The sequence below is a fragment of the Pristis pectinata genome, chromosome 6 (assembly GCF_009764475.1).
Source record: "Pristis pectinata isolate sPriPec2 chromosome 6, sPriPec2.1.pri, whole genome shotgun sequence".
Classification (NCBI taxonomy): domain Eukaryota; kingdom Metazoa; phylum Chordata; class Chondrichthyes; order Rhinopristiformes; family Pristidae; genus Pristis; species Pristis pectinata.
This window is the reverse complement of record NC_067410.1, coordinates 95030113-95050644: the sequence shown is the minus strand read 5'-3', so window position 1 is coordinate 95050644 and position 20532 is coordinate 95030113. Positions and strand designations below refer to the sequence as shown.

The window sequence follows — 20532 nt, the reverse complement described above, 5'->3', positions numbered from 1 at the left end:
AAATTCCAAGCAAACGCATCAGCAAACTCCAAGACCTGGGACTCAACACCTCCCTCTGCAACTGGATCCTTGACTTGCTGACCAACAAACCACAGTGAGGACAGGTAGCAACACCTCCAGCACGATTATTCTCAACACTGGTGCCCCACAAGCTGTGTCCTTAGCCCTCTACTCTACTTACTACATACTCATGACTGCATGGCCAGATTCTGCTCTAACTCCATCTACAGGTTTGCAGATGATACCACTGTAGTAGGCCGCATCTTAAATAACAATGATTCGGAGCACAGGAGAGCTTAGTGACACAGTGTCATGACAACAACCTTTCCCTCAATGTCAGCAAACCAAAAAAGATGGTCATTGACTTCAGGAAAGGGGACGGTGTACATGCACCTGTCTGCGTCAATGGTGTTGAGGTCGATAGGGTTGAGAGCTTCAAGTTCCTAGGAGTGAACATCACCAATAGCCTGTCCTGGTCCAATCACGTAGACGCCATGGCCAAGAAAGCTCACTAGCACCTCTACTTCCTCAGGAGGCTAAAGAAATTTGGCATGTCCTCTTTGACACTCACCAACTTTATCGATGCACCAAAGAAAGCATCCTATCTGGATGCATCACAGCTTGTTATGGCAACTGCTCTGCCCAGGACCACAAGAAACTGCAGAGAGTTGTGGACACAGCCCAGCACATCACGGACACCAGCCTCCCTTCCATGGACTCTGTCTATACTTCTCGCTGCCCCAGTGAAGCGGCCAGCATAATCAAAGACTCCACCCACCCCAAACATTCTCTCTTCTCCCCTCTCCCATCAGGCAGAAGATACAGGAGCCTGAGGGCACATACCACCAGGCTTCTATCCCACTGTGAAAAGACCGTTGAACAGTTCCCTTGTATGATGAGATGGACTCTTGACCTCACAATCTACCTTATGACCCTGCCCCTTATTGTCTACCTGCAATGCACTTCCCTGTAGCTGTGACACTTTACTCTGTATTCTGTTATTGTTATTTTACCCTGTACTACCTTAATTCACTGTGTAATGAATTGATCTGTATGAATGGTGTGAAAGACAAGTTTTTCACTGTACCTCAGTACAAGTGACAATAATAAACCAATACCTTGCAAGGATTTATTTTAAGTGACAATTTCCATTTGTTCAATTCACACTCAGGCCTGACAAGATATATTGGAATGAATGTTATTTCACCCATTTTCCAATCCTCTCTGGTTTGTACACCACCGAGTTCAAGAACTTTCCTACAACTATCAGGTTCTTGAACCTGCACAACCCTAACCTTACCTCGGCAGTGGAACACTACGGACCACCTCTTGCACAATTGTAGACTTGTCTTTGATTGTTTGTTCTTTTTTGCACTAAGGTCTTGCTTTTGCACACAGTCTTTTTTCCCCCCCCACTGTATGGTATAATTTTGTGTGTAACTTATATTCTCTTTGTTGTCTGTACCTACATGCCTGTGATGCTGCTGCAAGCAAATTTTTCATCATACCTGTACCTCACTGTACTTGTGCACATGATAAGCTCAACTTGTATTCATTTCCAAAAGACAGAAGCCAACAATCAAGGAATGTTATTCCACATTAACTAATAATTAAGTTTTTGTTGGGTACTGAAAGGCAAAATATGTTTACTGCTAAAGAAGTCTTTCTCACCTTTACCAATCTTGCATTGTTCGGCCTTGATTTCACCTTTCTCAATCAGTGTACCAATGGGGATATTCCAGCCAGCTGTTCTGTTCAGCCCAGTGTGACAAGATTTCTTTCCTTTCAGCTGATCGATGGTGAAGGCATTATGACTCGACTTTTTTACTACTGCCACAGCGTAATATGATGCTCCATCATTACCATCTAATGCATAAAATTAATATTATCAATATCATACAGTGTGAAATTGGGGGTGATGTTCTTGTGTGCAGGTCTGATCTCCCTACCCAAGGGAAGATATAATTGTGATAGAGGGAGGGCACTGATGGTTCACAGGATGATTCCTGGGATGGCAAGTTCGTCACACGAGGTGAGATTTAGTGGAATGGACCTATATTTCTTGAAATTAGAAGAATGAGAGATGATCTCATTGAAACGTACAAAATTCTTACAAGTTGTCAGATGGTAGACTCAAAACTGACATTTCCCCCTAGCTGGAGTGTCTAGAACGAGGAATCACAGTCTCAAAGTAAAAGGTTGGCCATTCAGGATAGAGTTGAGAAGAAATTTCTTCACAAAGAAGGTAGTGAATCTCTGGAATTCTCTACCTAAGAGTAGTGTAGAGGCTCAGTCACTGAGTACATTCATGTCAGAGATCCATAGATATTTAGATGCTAAGGGAATCAAGAGATATGGGACTGGGTGTCTGGTTTCCTCCCACATTCCAGAGACGTATGGGTTAGGAGGTTATGGGCATGCTTTGTTGGCGCCAGAAACATGGCGACACTTGCAGGCTGCCCACAGAACGCTCTACGCAAAAGGTGCATTTCACTGTGTGTTTTGGTGTACATGTGACTAATAAAGATATCTTATCTTAATGTAGAAAAGTGGTGCTGAGATAAAAGACTAGACATGATCTTATTGAATGGCACAACAGACATAAGAGGCTGAATGGCCTACTCCAGCTTCTGTTTCTTACATTCGCCTTCAAAGCAAATGGTGGTGGAGAGGCCATATCAGTTTTATTCAGAAACACAACTTAAAATCATCATCATATGGAGCGAGTAAGGATTCAGCATTCAGATTTATTTTTCCAAACTTGTTTCGTTGGCATCTTTTTAAACTTAGTATGGTGCTAGCTTTGCACAACTTACAAATACAACAGGTACTGCAGGTAAATGTGGGCACTTTTAGAATGGGTTCTTCAGGACATTCTCCTATAAATTTTCTGTGTTTGGTTTCAAATGAAAGGTTGCAATCTCCATAATAATGCAAATATATGCAGGAAACCCCTATTTCTGGAATCCATTTCACCTGACTTTGAATCGCAATTGCAGGTTTACAGAGAAACACACGTTTGAATAATGTCTTAACTGCACACAGCTGACTACCATGTCTAAGTTGGAAAAAAAAGACATTATTGGCCAAAAAAAACAGAACTGTGATTTGCTTATGTGGAAATCCAGTATTTATCTTTCCTGTGGGAAAATGGAAATGCTATATTCTCTTATACCTCCTCCCCAGAGGCACCAATGCCATTTTCCAAGTCAGAAGCAACCTGTCTTCACTTAATGTCCAGTCAGTGTCCTGCTCTCTGACTCTCAACAGTTTAACCTTGAACTTGCCAACACAGTGATTACAATGTCTTTTATACTCCTGAATGCCTCACTGTAGTCCTGAACTTGTCAACCTTAATACTGGATAACATTCTAAGCAAAACAGTTTACAATCTATGGCTTTCTGCCAATTTGTTAACAAAATGTTTGAACAAGATGTTCTGAGTAAGAGTATAACCAGCTTGGTAACTGAGTTTTATCTGCACACCAGTTTGGTCCACGTCATTAATTGTCCTTACTTTGAGATAAAGGCTGGCCTATAGACTGCTCACTACTTCAAAAAGTATCTTTATGTGGAGTGTACTCATTCAACCTCTACGTGATTCCATGTAGAAAGCATAAAGTATGAATTTCATCAGAAATGGAAACTGAATCAGTCCACACTAATGTGGATGAATTTTTTTTGCCCCTATAAAAACTGTCACTTTTAATTTACATTTAAACAGAAGTGTAAACTACCTAGTTTAATACTTCAACTGAAAAACTGTCCTTTGAACAACAATGAAATAATCACAGAATTCTAATTATCAAATTTTCCATTCTCTCCCACTAGAAAGAATAGCAATGAACTCCTAAGCATTAATGGCTATGAACAAAATACAGTATATTGCCTAGTTAGTGATATTGAAATTCTTATATGTACATAAAATGTTGTCTGTTTGGTAATGGAAATGAATTACTTAAATGAATTACTTAACTGGTTAAAGCACAAAAATGTGTTTATTCAAATGAATTCAGATAGAGAAAAGGATTCTTTATCATGTGTTGTCAAGATTTTCTGCGCAATGATTTTGGATAAGAAGATTGCTTCAGCTTTCTAGGAAGACTCAGTGCCCTCTTTGCCTCTTCTGGGAATTAATGTTTCAAGGTTGCATCAGGGTTCCAGGAGTATGACAGTCAGCCTTAGTTCTCCTGCCTATGCACATTAAGTAAGTGCAGTTGTATACCTGAACCACACAATTGTTGAATTATTATATTGTACATCTTACTTGTGTAACTTTCCCCTGCAGCAGGCACCAATCCATATACCTTTCCAGCAGTGTAAATCTGTCCTGCATCCAAGGTTACTGCATCAATCTCTTTATTCTGTGACAAAGCAATTGAACAAAATTGTGTATTTAAATCAAGACTTGATATTGATTAAAATTACATTTTATTACATAATTAAAGAAAAACCAGGGACATGACGACTTTGTCTCCTTGCTGGAGACATCAGGTAGGAGAAAATTGCTGATGTACTTTTCCATATATTAGAAAAAAAAAAGGAGGGGAGAAGGTGGTTCCATACCAGCAGCTTGAGGAGTAGTTCTTAACAAGGAAACCAAATATTCAATTAATGGATTCATCAGCAGATCAATCTCATAGAACCATCTACATGGTTCAAGATGTTGTCTATTGTTGTGCTTCTGTGATTCTTTTGCACACATGATAACTCTAGTTTCAGCATCTAGCTTGCACGGCATGAACATTGAATTCTCCTACTTTAAGTAATCCCCATACCTCTTGCCCACCCCCCACCCCTCTTACCCATCCGCACCCCCCACCCCTCTTACCCATCCGCACCCCCCACCATGCTTCTTCGTTTCTTCCCTTTCCCAGCCTTTTCTCTCCTTACCTCTGACCCGGTAGATCTGCTCTCCCCTCCTCCCCTGCACCTGCCTATCACTATCTCTTACCTTCATCTACATATCACCACCTTGTGCCCACCCTGCCTTCCCTTTTCTGTCCACCTATCACTGCTCTGCTTTTCCCTCCTATATATTGGGCTTCCCCTTTCTCTATCTTCAGTCCTGAAGAAGGGTCCTGACCCGAAACGTTGACCACCTGCTTTTCTCCACAGATGCCGCCTGGCCTGCTGAGTTCCTCCAGCATCATCGTGTTTTTCATCTAGTTTGCACAGCAGAATTCTGTGACTGTGCACCACAACCCATAAGTTGGAAACCCACTGAAGGCCACTGTACTCAACACCAAGTCCAGCATTAGCTCCAGATCGTTCTGAGCCGAAGGCTCTTCTGCTTTGCACCAGCCATTGATTCCATACAAGCAACAGCCTTATTGATGTGTATGGGATAACCGATCTTCATTAAACTGTTAATGTGAAGACTTGTTTATTTTTCTTTATACTTACTTTTCTCATCATTTCACAGTATTTAATGTTCTTTTAGCTAATTTATTTTTATCTTCTGACTTATTTCCAAGACAAATATTTTTCACTCCATCTAAATCTACTTAAACTTTAATATTCAGAAGCATTCAAAAACAGTCAAATGCCCTTGAGAACAGCAAGGTGTCAATGGCAGCCCAGGAATGAGGCCCCTGGTTTTACTGCCTGAGTCCACTTGCACCCTGCTCTTGCCTCACGGAAGGATTGTGGAGTCAAGCCCTTCAGTACAATGGTCCTGTGATGCCGCAGAAGGCAAGTATAGCATTATGATTAGCACACAAGCCCATGTCAGTATGACCACCATGCAAGGATGGATATGAGGTATGGATCAAGAGGGGCAGATTAGGGGGTGTGAGCTGTGCAGGGAATGGTAATTGCCATGTGACAATCAGAAAGCACAATGAGAGTATCAAAACTAAAACATGAAACTGAAATGGTGAATTTTTCCTCATAATCTTCTTATATAATTAAGTGCTGTAAGGTAATCTGTCTATTTCTTTACATTCATTTAGATAAGCTGTTACAATTAAATAATATCTGAGTCTTCTCAGTTGCCTGTTTGCTGCTGGGTCTCCTGACCTAACGAGATTCAATCATGTTGAAATCTAATAGATCAGAGCACAAATTATCAGTTAGGAACTAAAACTAAATGAGAACATAACCCCACTTTCCAGGAACAACCACTGAATGAGGAACCCAGTTCCTGGGCAAACATTATCACCACAAGGAGCCTCAGTTCACAGATCCACTGAATTAATTCAACAGATCGACTGAACACCGTTGGCATGGTGGGGTGGGGTGACTCTGGCATGGAAATCATAAATCTTCTGCTTGCGTTTGAGGATCAGAACCATCATCCCATTCCCACCATCAAAACAGATGCACTCAATATGACAGTATTTCATGCGCTCCAACCATTTTCTTTCAGTGACTGGAAAACATAGTTGGAAAGAGATAGGTGTACGGCTGGTTTGGGCAAAAGGTTTACGGGTGATAACTTGGTGGGGAGTGTAAGGTTCGGGAATGGAGATCAGGGATGGTGAGATCGTGGAGTGAGGAAATCTGGAGCAGGGGCGAGATCTGGGCAAAGAGATCCAGGGGGTGTGGAGATGGGGCGGGGGTGGTGGTGTTGGGACAGGAAGGAGGAGATCAGCTGTGGGAGAAGGATGGGGATATCGGTGTCCAGGAAGGAAGTGAAAATATGGTTGGGAGTGGAGTGTGGAGAATGAGAGGATGCGGGGGTGGGAAGGTGGGAAGATTGGGTTTTGGTTGCAGGATGGCAATGTGAGGGGCAGGAGTAGGGTGAAGACATTGGTGGATGAAAACAATGTGCAGAGGTCAGTGAGTGGAAAAGGGAGGGGAGATTTGCAGGTCAGGAATGGGGTGGTGAGATCGGAAAGATGGAAGAAGAGGTATGGAAGAAAGGTGATGAAATCAGGTCAGTGAGATTGGCAAGGATGGGACTGGGGTATGGATCAGGAGGGGTAGATCAGCGGGTACAAGCAATCAGAGTTGGGTGGCCAGATCTGGGTTAAGAGATCCTGGGAGGTATGTATGGGTGATGAGGTTTGGGAGTGGGAGCAGCATGAGGAGATTATGGGGAAGGGTATGATGAGGAGAGATCAAAGGAGTGAAGATATCTTGGGAAGGGAGCGAGTGGGGAGATCAGATGAAGCAAGTTGGAGAGATTGGGGGCCAGACAGATCAGGCAATAAGGAGATTGGCTGGTGGCAGCAGAGTGAGGAAAGCAAAGGGGGATGGAGGAAGTGTACAACAAGGGCTCAAGATAAAGAAGGTTTGGGATTTGAATAGGGAGAAGGAAGAGATCACACCAAGGGTGGAGATCAGTACCAGCTTGTTGATATGGACACCTCAAACTACCATACACTGTCCATGTATAACATCACTTGCCAATCTTTTCTGACCCAGGACTCTTAACATTATTATTGCATCATTTATTTACAGTACCTTGCATCACCTTGGCAACCCCATCAGAGAAATTCTCTGTGTTATCTATCCCTTCCTATCATCTCTGCAGCTTAAAACTAACTTGTTTTCTCACTTTCCCAGTTCTGATGAAGGAGCTCTGACAGATACATTAACTCGGTTTCTCTTTACACTATTGTGCCACGAGGCCCTAAAAGCAAAAATAATGTTCACATCTGCAGTTCAAATATGAAGCTTTTAAAATGCAGGGCTTTAGAAATTTTTGTCTCGGTACACAGCACAACCTATTTTGCTTAATGGCATTGTATGTTCCCAGGTTTGTTTAAAAAGATGGTCACACTAAATTAATGAGTCTCATTGTTTCTTTTTCCTTGTTCTTTTTACCTTATGCTCTTTTGAGCAACTTCTGAAATGTTTACCCCGAGGATAAATATCTATGACAAACCATTCATTTGAATGTCATGTTCTGTACTGAAGAATCCAATAAAATAACCTGCAAGCCTTGAAATTAGAGATTTGGGTTTTCTTTGTTTTAATGTCCTACAGGAATTGTGTACATATGTACACATCCACCTTGAGCAGTTATCATTGTGGGTATTGTGCAAGTATGGATCCTACCTTAATTTTTATCATGCAGTCATTGGGATTGTCACCTGAAACGCATTGAACTGGTGGTGTCAGGTTTTTGCTTTGGAATGCTTCAGCCATAGCTGCACATTTCAGTATTTCACTTCTGGACTGTGTGCACCAGCGCAGAGTCTCTGGAAAGTCTGAGTTAAGAAAGCAACACAAGCTTATTATCCATCTGTACTGAGGCAACTTCACTGTCACAATTTGCTTTAGACAACACATACTAATGTTTCCATTTTGTCCTGTGTTACCAATGACTTAAGCAGAGAATAATGCTCGAACTGGTTTTGAAACAATTCAACCACAGAGATTTAACAAGTATGGTCTTAACATGAAACCAGAAAATGCTGGAAACACTCTGCATGTCAGGCAGCAATGGTGGAAGGAGAAACAGAAGTATTATTCCAGGTCAAATATCCTTCATCAGGACTAGGTGACTGAGAAAATAAGTTTGTTTTTAAGTTGCAGAGAGGATGGGGGAGGGATGGATAGCACAAAGGGAATTTTTCTGATAGGATTGCCAGGGTGATTCAAATGTTTAGGGAGCTTATGGTTAATAGGTTAATGGGGAAAGTTAGAGAGAGAAAAAGAAAAGGGACAAGTAAAGCTGTGAAATGCACGTCAAAGCTGTTAGAGATACAAAACGAGAAACATATCAGCCAGTGTCTGTGGAGAAAGAAAGAACTATTTAATATTATAGATCAATAACCTTACAGCAGAACTGACCAGTCTGATACAAACAGAAAAAGCAAATATTAAAATCGTTAAATTCAATACAAGTTTGGAAGGCTGAAATGTTCCTAGCTGGAAAATGAAATGCTGTTCGCCAAGCCTCATTGGAACAGCGCAGAGTGGGAGTGGGATGGGGAATTAAAGCAACAGGTAACTGGAAGTCAGGCTCAGCCTTGCAGACTAAGCAGATTTGTTTTGCAACGCAGCCATCCAATTTGCATTTGCTTTCTTCAGTGTAGAGGAGGTCACATTGTGAGAACCAATGCAATACATTACACTGGAAGAACTGCTAGTGAAATACTTCTTTATCTGGAAGGAATGTATGGATCCCTGTGTGCAAAGGGATGAGGTAAAATAGAATATTTACTTCTACATAGGAGGCCATTCAGCCCAATCAGTCTATGCCGACACACACAGAGCAATCCCATTCTCCACCCACCACTAATTTTCTCTGAAGCCTGTTCTCTGCAAATTTCCATCAATTCTACCACCCATATTAGGGGCAATTTACAGTGGCAAATTAACCTACCACATCTTTGGGATGTGGGAGGAAACCGGAGCACCCAGGGGAAACATAAGCAATCACAGGGAGACCATACAAACTTCACTCAGACAGAAATGGGAATCCAGGACTGAATCGGGCTCACTGGAGTTGTGAGGAAGCAGCACTTCCTGCTGCAGCATTGGGTCACCCTGGGCATTTCCTGCAGTTGTGCGGGAAAGGCCATGAGAAGGGGAATGGCTAATGGAAATGGAATTGTGAAGGAAAAGTCTGTTTGGAATGCTGAAAGGGAAGCAGGAGAAGAGACTGATAGTAGATTCACTAGAAGATGGTGGAAATTGCAAAGATGAACTTACACTTCTTCGAATCTAGTCGAAGTCAAATTTATTGCCAACATGTGCAAGTACGTACATGCACAGGTGCAAAGAAAACCTTGCAGCAGCATCACCTGATGCCCTTGTATTCCTGGGAAAGTGGTGCTCACAAGAGATGTGTGCATGTATGTCTATGAACCCCACATGCATATCAACTCCTGTTTACATGAAGCATCGTCACAGTTAAAGCACCGTTTAAAGCTAGAATTTACAGTTCCCATTGTACAAGGAAATGCAGTTTTTGGTTTCAAACTTATGAAATCCAACAAGTCCTCCAAAAACATGGCCCTGCAATGTTATTGACTTTCCTTTGTATCAACTCAGGAAGCAGCACACTTCTGTGACCAATAACATACAGTTTTCATTAAAACAAATGGAAAAACATTTAAAATATAACACAGCCAATCCCTTTTAAGCACCTATGCCAACCAATATATTTTTAAAAATCTAATGAATAGAAATCTCCAGGCTCATGTTTTGTTTTTACCATGCCAGAAGATCTGAGCAATAATGTTCTATAATGCAATAATGTATTTCACAGTTCAGCTTTCACTGTGGTTAAACCCTTTTGTTAATAATTTTCTTGATTGGAAATATATCACTTACTGTAGCAATCAAGTCCTTTCAAGGATTCAAGATACTCTGTCCCCAACCAAGCCTGATAAGTTTGGTTTTTGATGAGAGAGAATTCTTTGGTGGCATCTTTGAACAGCAAGTCTTTGCTATTATATGAAGTGGAATCAAATATCTTAAATCCAGTAGAGGTAATGCCAAATTTTTTCTGTAAGCAAAAGATCTTTTTTTAATTGAAGTGTGTGTCACAATTACCTTTATTTAGGTGGTAGTGAATTATATACCACCTCATGGAAGAGACAGAGTTGTCCATGAAATTAGCTCAAAATCAATATATTACAATGAAGCAGGTCAGTCAGTTCATTGTGAACAATCAACAACTACAGATGTTGGAAATCTGAATTAAGAATAGATAGTGCTGGAAATACTTAGCAGGTCAGGCAACACTTGAGGCGGAAAAAGGAAGATTAACATTTCAGCTGAAAGATCTTTGATCAAAACTGGAAAAGTGAGAAAACAAATGTGCTTTGAGGTACAGAGAGGGAGAGCGGTGTAGAGAACAAGGGAAAGTCTGTGATTGGGTGGAAATATAATATCCAGATGACACAATGCTTTTTTTGGAGTTGTCTGGTTAATAGATGAATGAGGGAAATTAGAGAAAAAAAAATAAAACAAAAGAATGTCATGGAACTAAGAGATGCAGAACAAAGCAATTGCTGGAAATCTGAAACAAAAGAGAATGTTGCAAATACCAAGCAGAAAGGGCAACACCTGTGGAGAGAAAAACATCGAGTTAATGTTTCAGGTAGATGACCTAAAATTAGTACTGCCCAGTTCTGACAAGCAAGAAAGATGGTTATCTGGAATTGTTTAGTTCAATACCAAATCCCAAGAGTTGCAGAATGCCCTGGCACAAGGTGAGGTGATGTTCCTCATGCTTATATTAGGCCTCAATGGAACAGTGTAGGAGGTCAGAGTGGGAGTGGGACGGAAAATTAAAGTGTCAGGCAACTGGAAGTTCAGGGTCAGTCTTCTAGACTGAGCAGAGGTGTTCTGCAAAGTGGTCACCCAATCTGCCTTTACTTTCTCCAATGTACAGGAAACCATATCATGAGCATGGAATGTAATCCACTAGGATGGAAGAAATGCAAGTGAATCATGGCTTAACCTGCAAGAACAAGGTAAAAGGGAAAATGTAGAAGAAGAGCAGACCATGAAGTTGCCGAAGGAATTGACCCTTCAGAATGCGGAAAGGAGGTGAACAGGTAGGGGAGAAGGGGAAGATGTGTCCGGTGATAGAATCCCATTGAACGTGGTGGATGCTCCATTGAATATGGAGGGTGTTGGGGTAGAAGGTGAGTTCAAGGGGAACCTTGCCCTGGCTGGGAAGAGAAGGGGGCTGAGAGGAGAAGTGCAGGAAACAGAAAAGACAGAGTTGTCAGCCTTGTCAAATATGGTTGAAGGCACAATTTAGAAAACAAAAGCCATCAATACCGTCTGTATAAATCTCTATTACACTGCACTGCCAATTGTCAAAGTGTCTCCTTAATGCAATTCCTCTGCAATCTAGTCAAACAGAAGAGAATAAGTTCCCACAGTCCAAGTCTTCTTTTGGAATATCGTTCCTATTAAAGTGACAGACCAATCTAGATAGTCAGCAATAGCTAATAATTCCCCAGAAAAGCTACAATGAATCAATCAGATGTTTCATAAGGATTGATCTTTATATTTATTATCTTACTATGCGTGTCATCTTTCACTTCCAGGACTAACACCCCAGAGAAACACAACTTCTGCTCCTATCTTAGGTATGAACTACCATTAAACAACACAAATATTGAAATGGGCAATCTAAATGGGCCTGAGTGAGATAAAATGAAATGAGTTTCTGGAGACAAAAGGTACCTGATTCAAGACAATTGACAATAGAACCAGGCGTATCATGAGGAAAAACATTTTCATACTACAAATGGTTAGAATTTTTTAATAATAATAGTTGGAATGGAATCAATAATAGCTTTCAAAAGGGAATTTGTTAAGAGCTTAAAGGTGAAAAATTTACAAAGATGTGGAGAAAGAGAAAGTGGAGTAGTTCCAATTAGATTGCTCTTCAAAAGTACTGGTGCAGAGTCATTGAGCCAGCGGCCTCTTCCCCATCCAATTCATAAGCTTTGTTGGGCCCCAAGTCAAAATACTCAGGAAAATGTTTGGAATATTGATATTATTGTATTTTAATGTAACAACCCAAGCCTCAATTTCTTAACAATAACGTGTATATTACCTCTAAATATTTCATACTATTTTTCATTCAAAGTTAGCGGCATTTAAATATATATTTTATTTAAAAGATTAAGAGTTGACAAATTGGCTTAGTTGGCAAAACATTTCCATACCTGACCTGCATCCAGTAAAATGAAGATGGCAGTGCCATCAGAATCTGCTCTCACTACCACTGCACGGGTGGGCACCCTGGCAAGGTGGCACGCTTTCCAGTTTGAAACTTCAGCACGGCTTCCATCTCGACAGAGGAGTTGATAATCAACAGAACTCAGGTTCTGTGCCCATGGAGAGGTATTATTTCCTGAAAAAAATAATTTAATGACAGGCTTTGGCCAAATGATAATGATGTGATGCTCCACTTCATTTACATTCCACAATTACCAAAGAGTTAGAGCAGTGAACAAAAAAGAATGAATGAGATTCTGTTCCAATTACAAAGTCAGTAGTACAAGGAAGCGCAGTTTTTCAGTGTTCCTTTCACTATATTTTGGTGGTGATTTACTACAAGGAGTTTTCAATTGTTGATGGTTTAGAAAGAACAAAGGAAACCAAACACTTTGATACTCTGACCTCATGTGGGATAGGACTAATGTACATGCTTCAGTATAGAATATCAGTATTGCATTATCTTCTGTGAAAGAAGGCTGGAGATAACTGACAGTATTCTGCTACCATTGATCTCCTTAGGGGAGTGGAATATCTTGTACACTTGAAGGATATCCTCCACTTGGGGGGGGGGGGGGGGTGGGTGGGTGGGAGGGACGGGATGGGTGACAGAGAATTATTCTCTGTACAGATCAAGAAAGAAATATTTCTGACCTGTCCATCACCAATAAGCCCCAGGACATGCAAGTCACCTGCCTTGTAGTCCACAATCTAACAATCTATCGCTGAGTGGAGTACAGAGGTTGGTGTGGTCTATGTGCCACTCAATGTCTTGCACTCCTTTAGACCAGATGTGTCACTTTAGCCTAACTGATAACTAATAAAAGTATCCCAATCTATAGTGAGTGAATGTAAGTGACTTGGTTCAAGTGCTGTGCCACTTCAGTTGAGAGATTGCAACAATCAGAAATCTATTACAAGACTCAAATACATGGATAAAAGAAAACAAAGAGAGGAATAGAACAAGCAACCTTTGAACAAACACACAGCTGTCATGGCGACACAATTACAAGCAGTCATCTTCCAGTACCACAGTGTGCCATGTCTCTCAGTCAGGCACTGTTCCAGGACCATTGCATATGATACTGATGGCCTTATATCATCGCCATCCTATATTGGAGCTGCAGGCCGTGCTAAGGCCAACCCTGAGCAAGCTGGCAGAGTGCTATTCTTTCAAGCTCTCGCAAAGCAGGCGCAGTCCAGACAATCCTTCAGAGACTAGTAACAAGCACCAAAATTCACAGAACAAAACTGCAGATAAAGACATTAAGAATACCAATTAAAAAAAAGAGCTTCAAGATACTCTTCATGTATGCATGTAAAATAAAAGTATTTCAGCAATAACTGTGTCAATTATTTGTACTCGCTCTGGAGCACAACCTTTGATTAGCACAAGGCAACCTTTAATCATACCTTGCTGCTTGCAATTCATTGAGCACGTCATGGTATCACTTTGCTCTCCAAGACGTGAATTTAAACCTAGCTAGATTAATGCAGCAATTTCTCTCTCTCTCACACACACACACACACACAAAGACGTACGTGTGTGTGTGTGTGTGTGTGTGTGTGTGTGTGTGTGTGTGTGTGTGTGTGTACTCTCTTTGCTTCCATAGAAAATTGCCAGAATTAACATTAGATCAGAGGAATGGAAGTATTTTAGAACTCAGCAAAAAGAAGACCAGGAAACTGATAAAGAAAGGCATGATAGAATTTGACAGTAAACTGATAAGAAAAATAAAAACAGGCCACTGGAGCTTATATAGATATGTAAAAAGGAAAAGATGTGCAAGGCCAAACATGTTTTTCCAAATACAATGGTCAATAATGATCACCAAATGTGGAGAGAAACAAGGAACAGATGTGTAGACAGCTTATGGAAGATGTAGAAGCAACCAGGTTGTTGCAGTGAGTGACTTTAACTTCCCTAATATTGACTGGGACTTCCTTGGTGCAAGAGGCTTAGATGGAGCAGGATTTCTTAGCTGCATCTAAAAGGATTTCTTGAAACAGTATGTGGATTGTCCAACTGGAGGAGGGACCATGCTGAACCTTGTTTTAGGAAATAAGCCTGGCCAGGTGACTGGCCGTTAAGTCAGAGAGCATTTTAGGAACAGTGATCACAACTCATTAAGTTTTAAAATAGATATGAATAAGGAAAAGCCTGGACCTTGCAGGACAGTACCAAATTAGGGGAAGGTAAATTACCACACTATTAGACAGGAGCTAGGGGGAGTTAAATGGGAGCAACTGTTATCAGGCAAGTCCACATCTGATAGGTGGGAGTTGTTTAAAGACTAGCTGATCAGAGTTCAGAATTGGTATGTTCCAGGAAGGAGGATGGACAAGGATGACAAGGTGAGGGAACCTTAGATGATGAGAGAGGTTGTGACTTTAGTCAAACAGAAAAAGGAAGCAGACAGAATGTTTAGCAAACTAAAAATCAGACATAGCCTTGAAGAATATGAAGAAAGCAGGAAAGAACTCAAGCAAGGATTAGAAGGGCCAAAAGGGGCCATGAAATATCCTTGGCAAGTAGGATTAAAGAGAATCTCAAGGCATTTTGTACTTGCATTGAAAAAAAGAGGATAACTAGGGAGAAGGTAGATCCACTAAAGAATAAAGGAGGGAATTTATGCTTGGAGTTAGAGAATGTGAGCAAGATACTAAACGAGTACTTTGCATTGGTATTCACCAAAGAGAAGGACAAGGAGGTTAGTGAGAGCAGTGTGAGACATGCTAATGTGCCAGGGAATTTTGAGATCAAGGTGGCTTTTTGAAATTTTCTTTTTAGTTTGGTTTGATTATTTACAATTTTTCATTGATTTGGGGATTTTTTTTTCTTTTCTTTTATATATACAATAAATCTTTTTCTTTCCTTTCTTTTATATTATATTCATCTACTAAGAGATCGTGAGATCTAAAGTTTTTTTATATTTTATTATTCTTATGACTATCTATGCCATGATTGTTCTCTTGATCTCCTTGTGTTACAATCATCGATGTTATATATTAATCTGTATTAATTTGGAAACTAATAAAAAGATTGAAAAAGAAAAAAAGGAAGAAAGAAGGTGGTGGTGCTGGATCTCTGGAAGAACATTAAGAAACTAATAAAAAGATTGAAAAAGAAAAAAAGGAAGAAAGAAGGTGGTGGTGCTGGATCTCTGGAAGAACATTAAGGTGGATGACTCCACAAAGCTTGATGGGATACATCCCAGGTTACTGAAAGAGGCAAGAGAGGAGATTGCTGGGTCTTAACGAAGATCTTTGTATCCTCACTAGCAATAGGAGAGCTCCTAGAGGACTGGAGAGTAGCCAATGTTATTCTTTTGTTCAAGAAGGAAATTAAGAATAATTCTGGAAGTTATAGGCCGATGAGCCTCACATCAGTGGTAGGGAAGCTACTGGAGAGGATTCTTAAGGATAGAATTTGCATGCATTGGAAAGGCACAGCCTAATTAGGAACAGTCAGCATGGTTTTGTGCAGGGCAGGTCATGTCTTACAAACTTGATTTAGTTTTTTTGAGGAGGGGACAAAGGTGATTGATGATGGTAGGGCAGTCAATGTTATCTACATGGACTTCAGTTAGGTATCTGACAAGGTTCCTCATGGTAGGCTGATCCAGAAGATTAAAATGCATGGGATCCACAGTGATTTGGTAGCTTGGATTCAAAATTGGCTTGGTCACAGAAAACAGAGGATAATGGCAGAAGGGTGTTATTCTGGCCAGAGGTCTATGACCAGTGGTGTTCTGCAGGGACCAGTGCTGGGACTGCTGTGTTTGTGATAGAGACAAATGACATGGATGAAAATGTAGATGGGTGGGTTAATAAGTTTGCAGACATCACAAAGATTGGAGCTGTGACAGTGAAGAAGGTTGTCAAATGATAGAGCAGAATACAGATCAGTTACAGATATGGGTGGAGAAATGGCAGATGGAGTTTAATCCATCCAGGAAAGTGGCCTCGTAAGTAGATAGGGTGGTAAAGGTGTATGGCATGCTTATGTTCATTAGTTGGGGCATTGAGTATAATAGTCAGCAAGTTACGTTGCAGCTATATGAAATGTTGGTTAGGCCGCTCTTGGAATATTGTGTGCAGTTCTGGTTGCCCCATTACAGGAAGGGTGTGGAAGTTTTAGAAAGGGTACAGAAGAGGCTTACCAGAATGCTGCCTGGATTAGAGGGTATGAGTTATAAGGAGAGGTTAGACAAACTTCTAATCTTGGAGTGTCGGAGGCTGAGGGGAGACCTTGTAGAAGTTTATAAAAATATGAGTGGCATAAATGGGGTAGACAGTCAGAATCTTTCTCCCCAGGGTAGAAATGTCAAATACTAGAGGACATGCATTTAAGGTGAGAGGGGAAAAGTTTAAGGGAGATATGCAAGGCAAGTTTTTTTTTACACTGTGTGATAGGGTGCCTGGAATGGGCCATAAGGGTTAGTAGTGAAAGCAGATATGATAGTGGTGTTTACATGGATCATGTGCATGCAGAAGAAATTTAGTTTAATTTGGCATTGTGTTCGGCACAACATCATGGGCTGAAAGGCCTTTTCCCATGCTGTACTGTTGTATGTTCTGTGTACTGACCTATTAGCGAAAAATAAGTGGTGGAAGGTACTGGAGTCTATATTAAAAGATGCAATAACAAAACATCTTGGGAAATATAATAGAATTGAACAGAATCAGCATGGATTTATGAAAGGGAAATCATGTTTAGCTAATGACAGGATTTCTTTGAAGATGTAACTGGTAGGGAAATAAGGGAACACCAGCAGATGTGTTGCATTTGGATTTTCATAAGGCCTTCAATAAGGCTCCACACTGGAAAGTGGCCAATTAAGTGAAAGCACACAGATTTGTGGGTAATATACTGACATGGACTGAGAAGTGATTTTCGAACAAAGTAAGAAGTGAGAATAAACAGATCTTTCTCACGTTGATAGGCTGTGACTAGGCAGATATTGGAGGGATTTGCTGCTTAAGACCCAGCTATTCACAATGTATATTAATGATTTGGCTGAGTAGACCAAATGCCATATCTCCAAATTTGAGGCTGATTAAAAAACAGATGGGATTGAGAGTAGGGAGGACGATGTAGAAAGGCTTCAAGGGAATATAGACAAGCTAAATGAATGAACAAGAACATGGCAGGTGCAGTGTGGAAGAAGTGAAGTTATACACTTAGGTGCACAAAACAGAAGAGCATTTTTAAATGGTAAGAGATTGGGTACTGTTAATGTCCAAAGAGATCTACAAGGACACCTCGATCCCTTTGGACATTAACAGTACCTAATCTCTTTTCATTTAAAAATGAAAGCCAACATTCAGGTACAGCAAGTGATTAGGAAGGCAAATGACATGCTGGCCTTTATTATGAGAGGATATATGAGTACAGGAGTAAAGATGTCTTACTGCAATTATATAGAGTCCTTGATGAAGCCTTGTCTGGAATATAATGTACAAGATTGGCCTCCTTGCCGAAAGAAGGATATACTTGCCATGGAGGGAGTGCAATGAAGATTCACTACAATATTTCCAGGGATGTTAGGTTTGCCACATGAGAAAAGGTTGAATAGAATAGAGGAGCTCAGAACTAGGAGTCACAGTCTCAGAATAAGAACTGAGCTGAGGGGAAACTTCTTTACCCTGAGAGTAGTGAATCTTTGGAATTCTCCACCTGGAGGGTTCTAGAGATTAGTTACTGAATTCATTCAAAGAAGTGATCAGTAGATTTATAGATATTTAAGAAATCAAGGGACCTGGGGATAGTGCAGGATAATGGCATTGAGCTAGAAGGTCAGCCATGATCATGATGAATGGCAGAGTGGGTCTGAACAGCAAAATGGCCTACTTCTGCTTCCAATTATGTATATGTTGTGGAGGATACAAGCCACTGAGTGAAGTAATTAGGTGAAAAATATTACACTAAAAGAGAAACAAAGTAGTCAGTTGGAGAATGAAAACACAGCCAATCAGGGGGCCAGGACCATTGCTGGTAGTTTTATGTCAACAGCTGTGGTGTGAAAAATCCCAAAGCAAGACTTCCCTTGAGTGGCAAGGAAGGGAATCAAGGAAGGGCATCAAGGAAGGGCGAGGTAGAGTGGAAACCAATGGAGGGACTGATCTACAAAAGGGAAAAAACAGTTGACAGAAACTTCAGATTCAGCAGTAACTTATAAACATTAACTGAAAATGTAAAAACAACAAGATGCTGGAGGAACTCAGCAGGTCAGGACTGAAGAAAGGCCCTGACCTGAAATGTTGATCGTCTGCTTTTCTCCATGGATGCTACCTGATCTGCTGAGTTCCTTCAGCATCTTGTTCTTTCATCTAGATCCCAGCATCTGCAGTCCTTTGTTTCCCTATTAACTGAAAATGTACTGGTAATGGACAGTACTGCCAACATCACTAAAATTTTGCTCATAAATCAACAGGAACACAAGAACTCACTGAGACTGTGTGTTCATCTTGGTATAATGACCTGGCATTTTATCTCTAGTGAACAGTGAACAAATAAACTGCTTGAAGCTACAGTCAGCATCTTCCTACAGTCAATGTGAACTTAACATTCCCTCAAGGCCACACTTAAATCACGTGCTCTCTCTCTCCCCCCATCTCCCTGGGCTCTGGTTCAGACTCATTTCTGTGTGAAGGGAATCTCAGTCAAAACAGGGCCAGCACTGGCCAGCTTGAACCAAACCAAGAGATCCAACAAAGGACAGTGACCTTCAATTTTGGGTCAATTCTTCACAGATTAGAACATTCTATATCATCTTCCAGGTACAAGACAATCAATGAACAGGGGAGATCACAAGTTTTCTTTAATGGCAATAGAAAGAGTGCAAGTACAGACCCATCAATCAATGCTATATGTGTTTTCAAAACATGATGCAATTCCTTTAATGAAACACAAATTCTGCAACTCGTGTAAAAAAAAATCAGAGTAGCACGTTACCCCATCACTCACCATCTGTATTATCCAACACAGTAGAATGTTTAACAAAGGCAACATCACCTGCATTTTCAGCTAGGCACCTGAAGCAAAAAAAAAGGCACATTCAAAAAGACAAGAATATGTAAATGCTTTTTGATGGTAAAGACTTAAGGTTGTGAAATAATCCAGCAGTAATTTTATTATTCCAGCAGTATGTTATTATTTCTGCAGCTCACCCATCCCACTACCACCATGCCTGGGAAGACATTCCATCTATAAATGCAGCTATAAAGGCAGAGAAAAACCTTTTGTAAAATGTTTCCTTTTCTCTCAGGGATCACTACTGGAGAGCTCACAAAATGTGCCCTTAATGCTACATTTCATTTCATTGCTGACAAATATCCAAGTAGGAACAGAAGCTTAAAGAGCAGATACTGCACATACACATTATTGGTTCTAGTAGGAGGGAGGAAGTGAAGAAAATTATAGTCTTCAGGATGAAGGACAGGAAAACACATGGTCAGGCAGAGCGACAGCTGCCAATAGAGGAGAGTTGGGGGAGAAGGGCAAGGTAGCATCATCTAATTAGACTAGAGATTAATCTGAGAATGTGGTGTACAAAAATTAGCATTACACCATGCATTCACTCCCTAGGCCAGTAAAGAAGTTAATTTTTATGATCTTTATACTACATGTGTTATGTGTGGTGATAAAAGAAACAAGCAAAAACAGTTATGGAAATGATGTACCTGAATGCCCCACTGTCGCCAAAATATCTCTCACTCGAATGATCCACACATTTGTTTTTGTTTTCTTCATCACCAATACATAATTGGCAAAGACTTGATGGGAAATCCACACCCTGTGCTCCTGGGATGCAACTTTTTGTGAAGAAATCACTCACAGCTGGAAGAAAATAAATAATGGGTCGTGCAGATCAGATTTTTTAA

General features: G+C 40.6%; 1 protein-coding gene across 3 annotated transcripts in view; it reads right to left on the bottom strand.

Moving 5' to 3' along the window:
* meltf (melanotransferrin) overlaps nt 1-20532 on the bottom strand; it is a 53318-nt gene that overhangs the window by 15342 nt on the left and 17444 nt on the right. For all 3 annotated transcript variants that reach the window (XM_052018551.1, XM_052018552.1, XM_052018553.1), the window contains exons 5-11: nt 20332-20488; nt 19616-19683; nt 12594-12781; nt 10234-10408; nt 8008-8159; nt 4268-4364; nt 1672-1866 (exon numbers count right to left, since the gene is read on the bottom strand). In XM_052018551.1, coding sequence (XP_051874511.1) covers nt 1672-1866; nt 4268-4364; nt 8008-8159; nt 10234-10408; nt 12594-12781; nt 19616-19683; nt 20332-20488 — 1032 coding nt within the window. The remainder of the gene's footprint in view (nt 1-1671; nt 1867-4267; nt 4365-8007; nt 8160-10233; nt 10409-12593; nt 12782-19615; nt 19684-20331; nt 20489-20532) is intronic.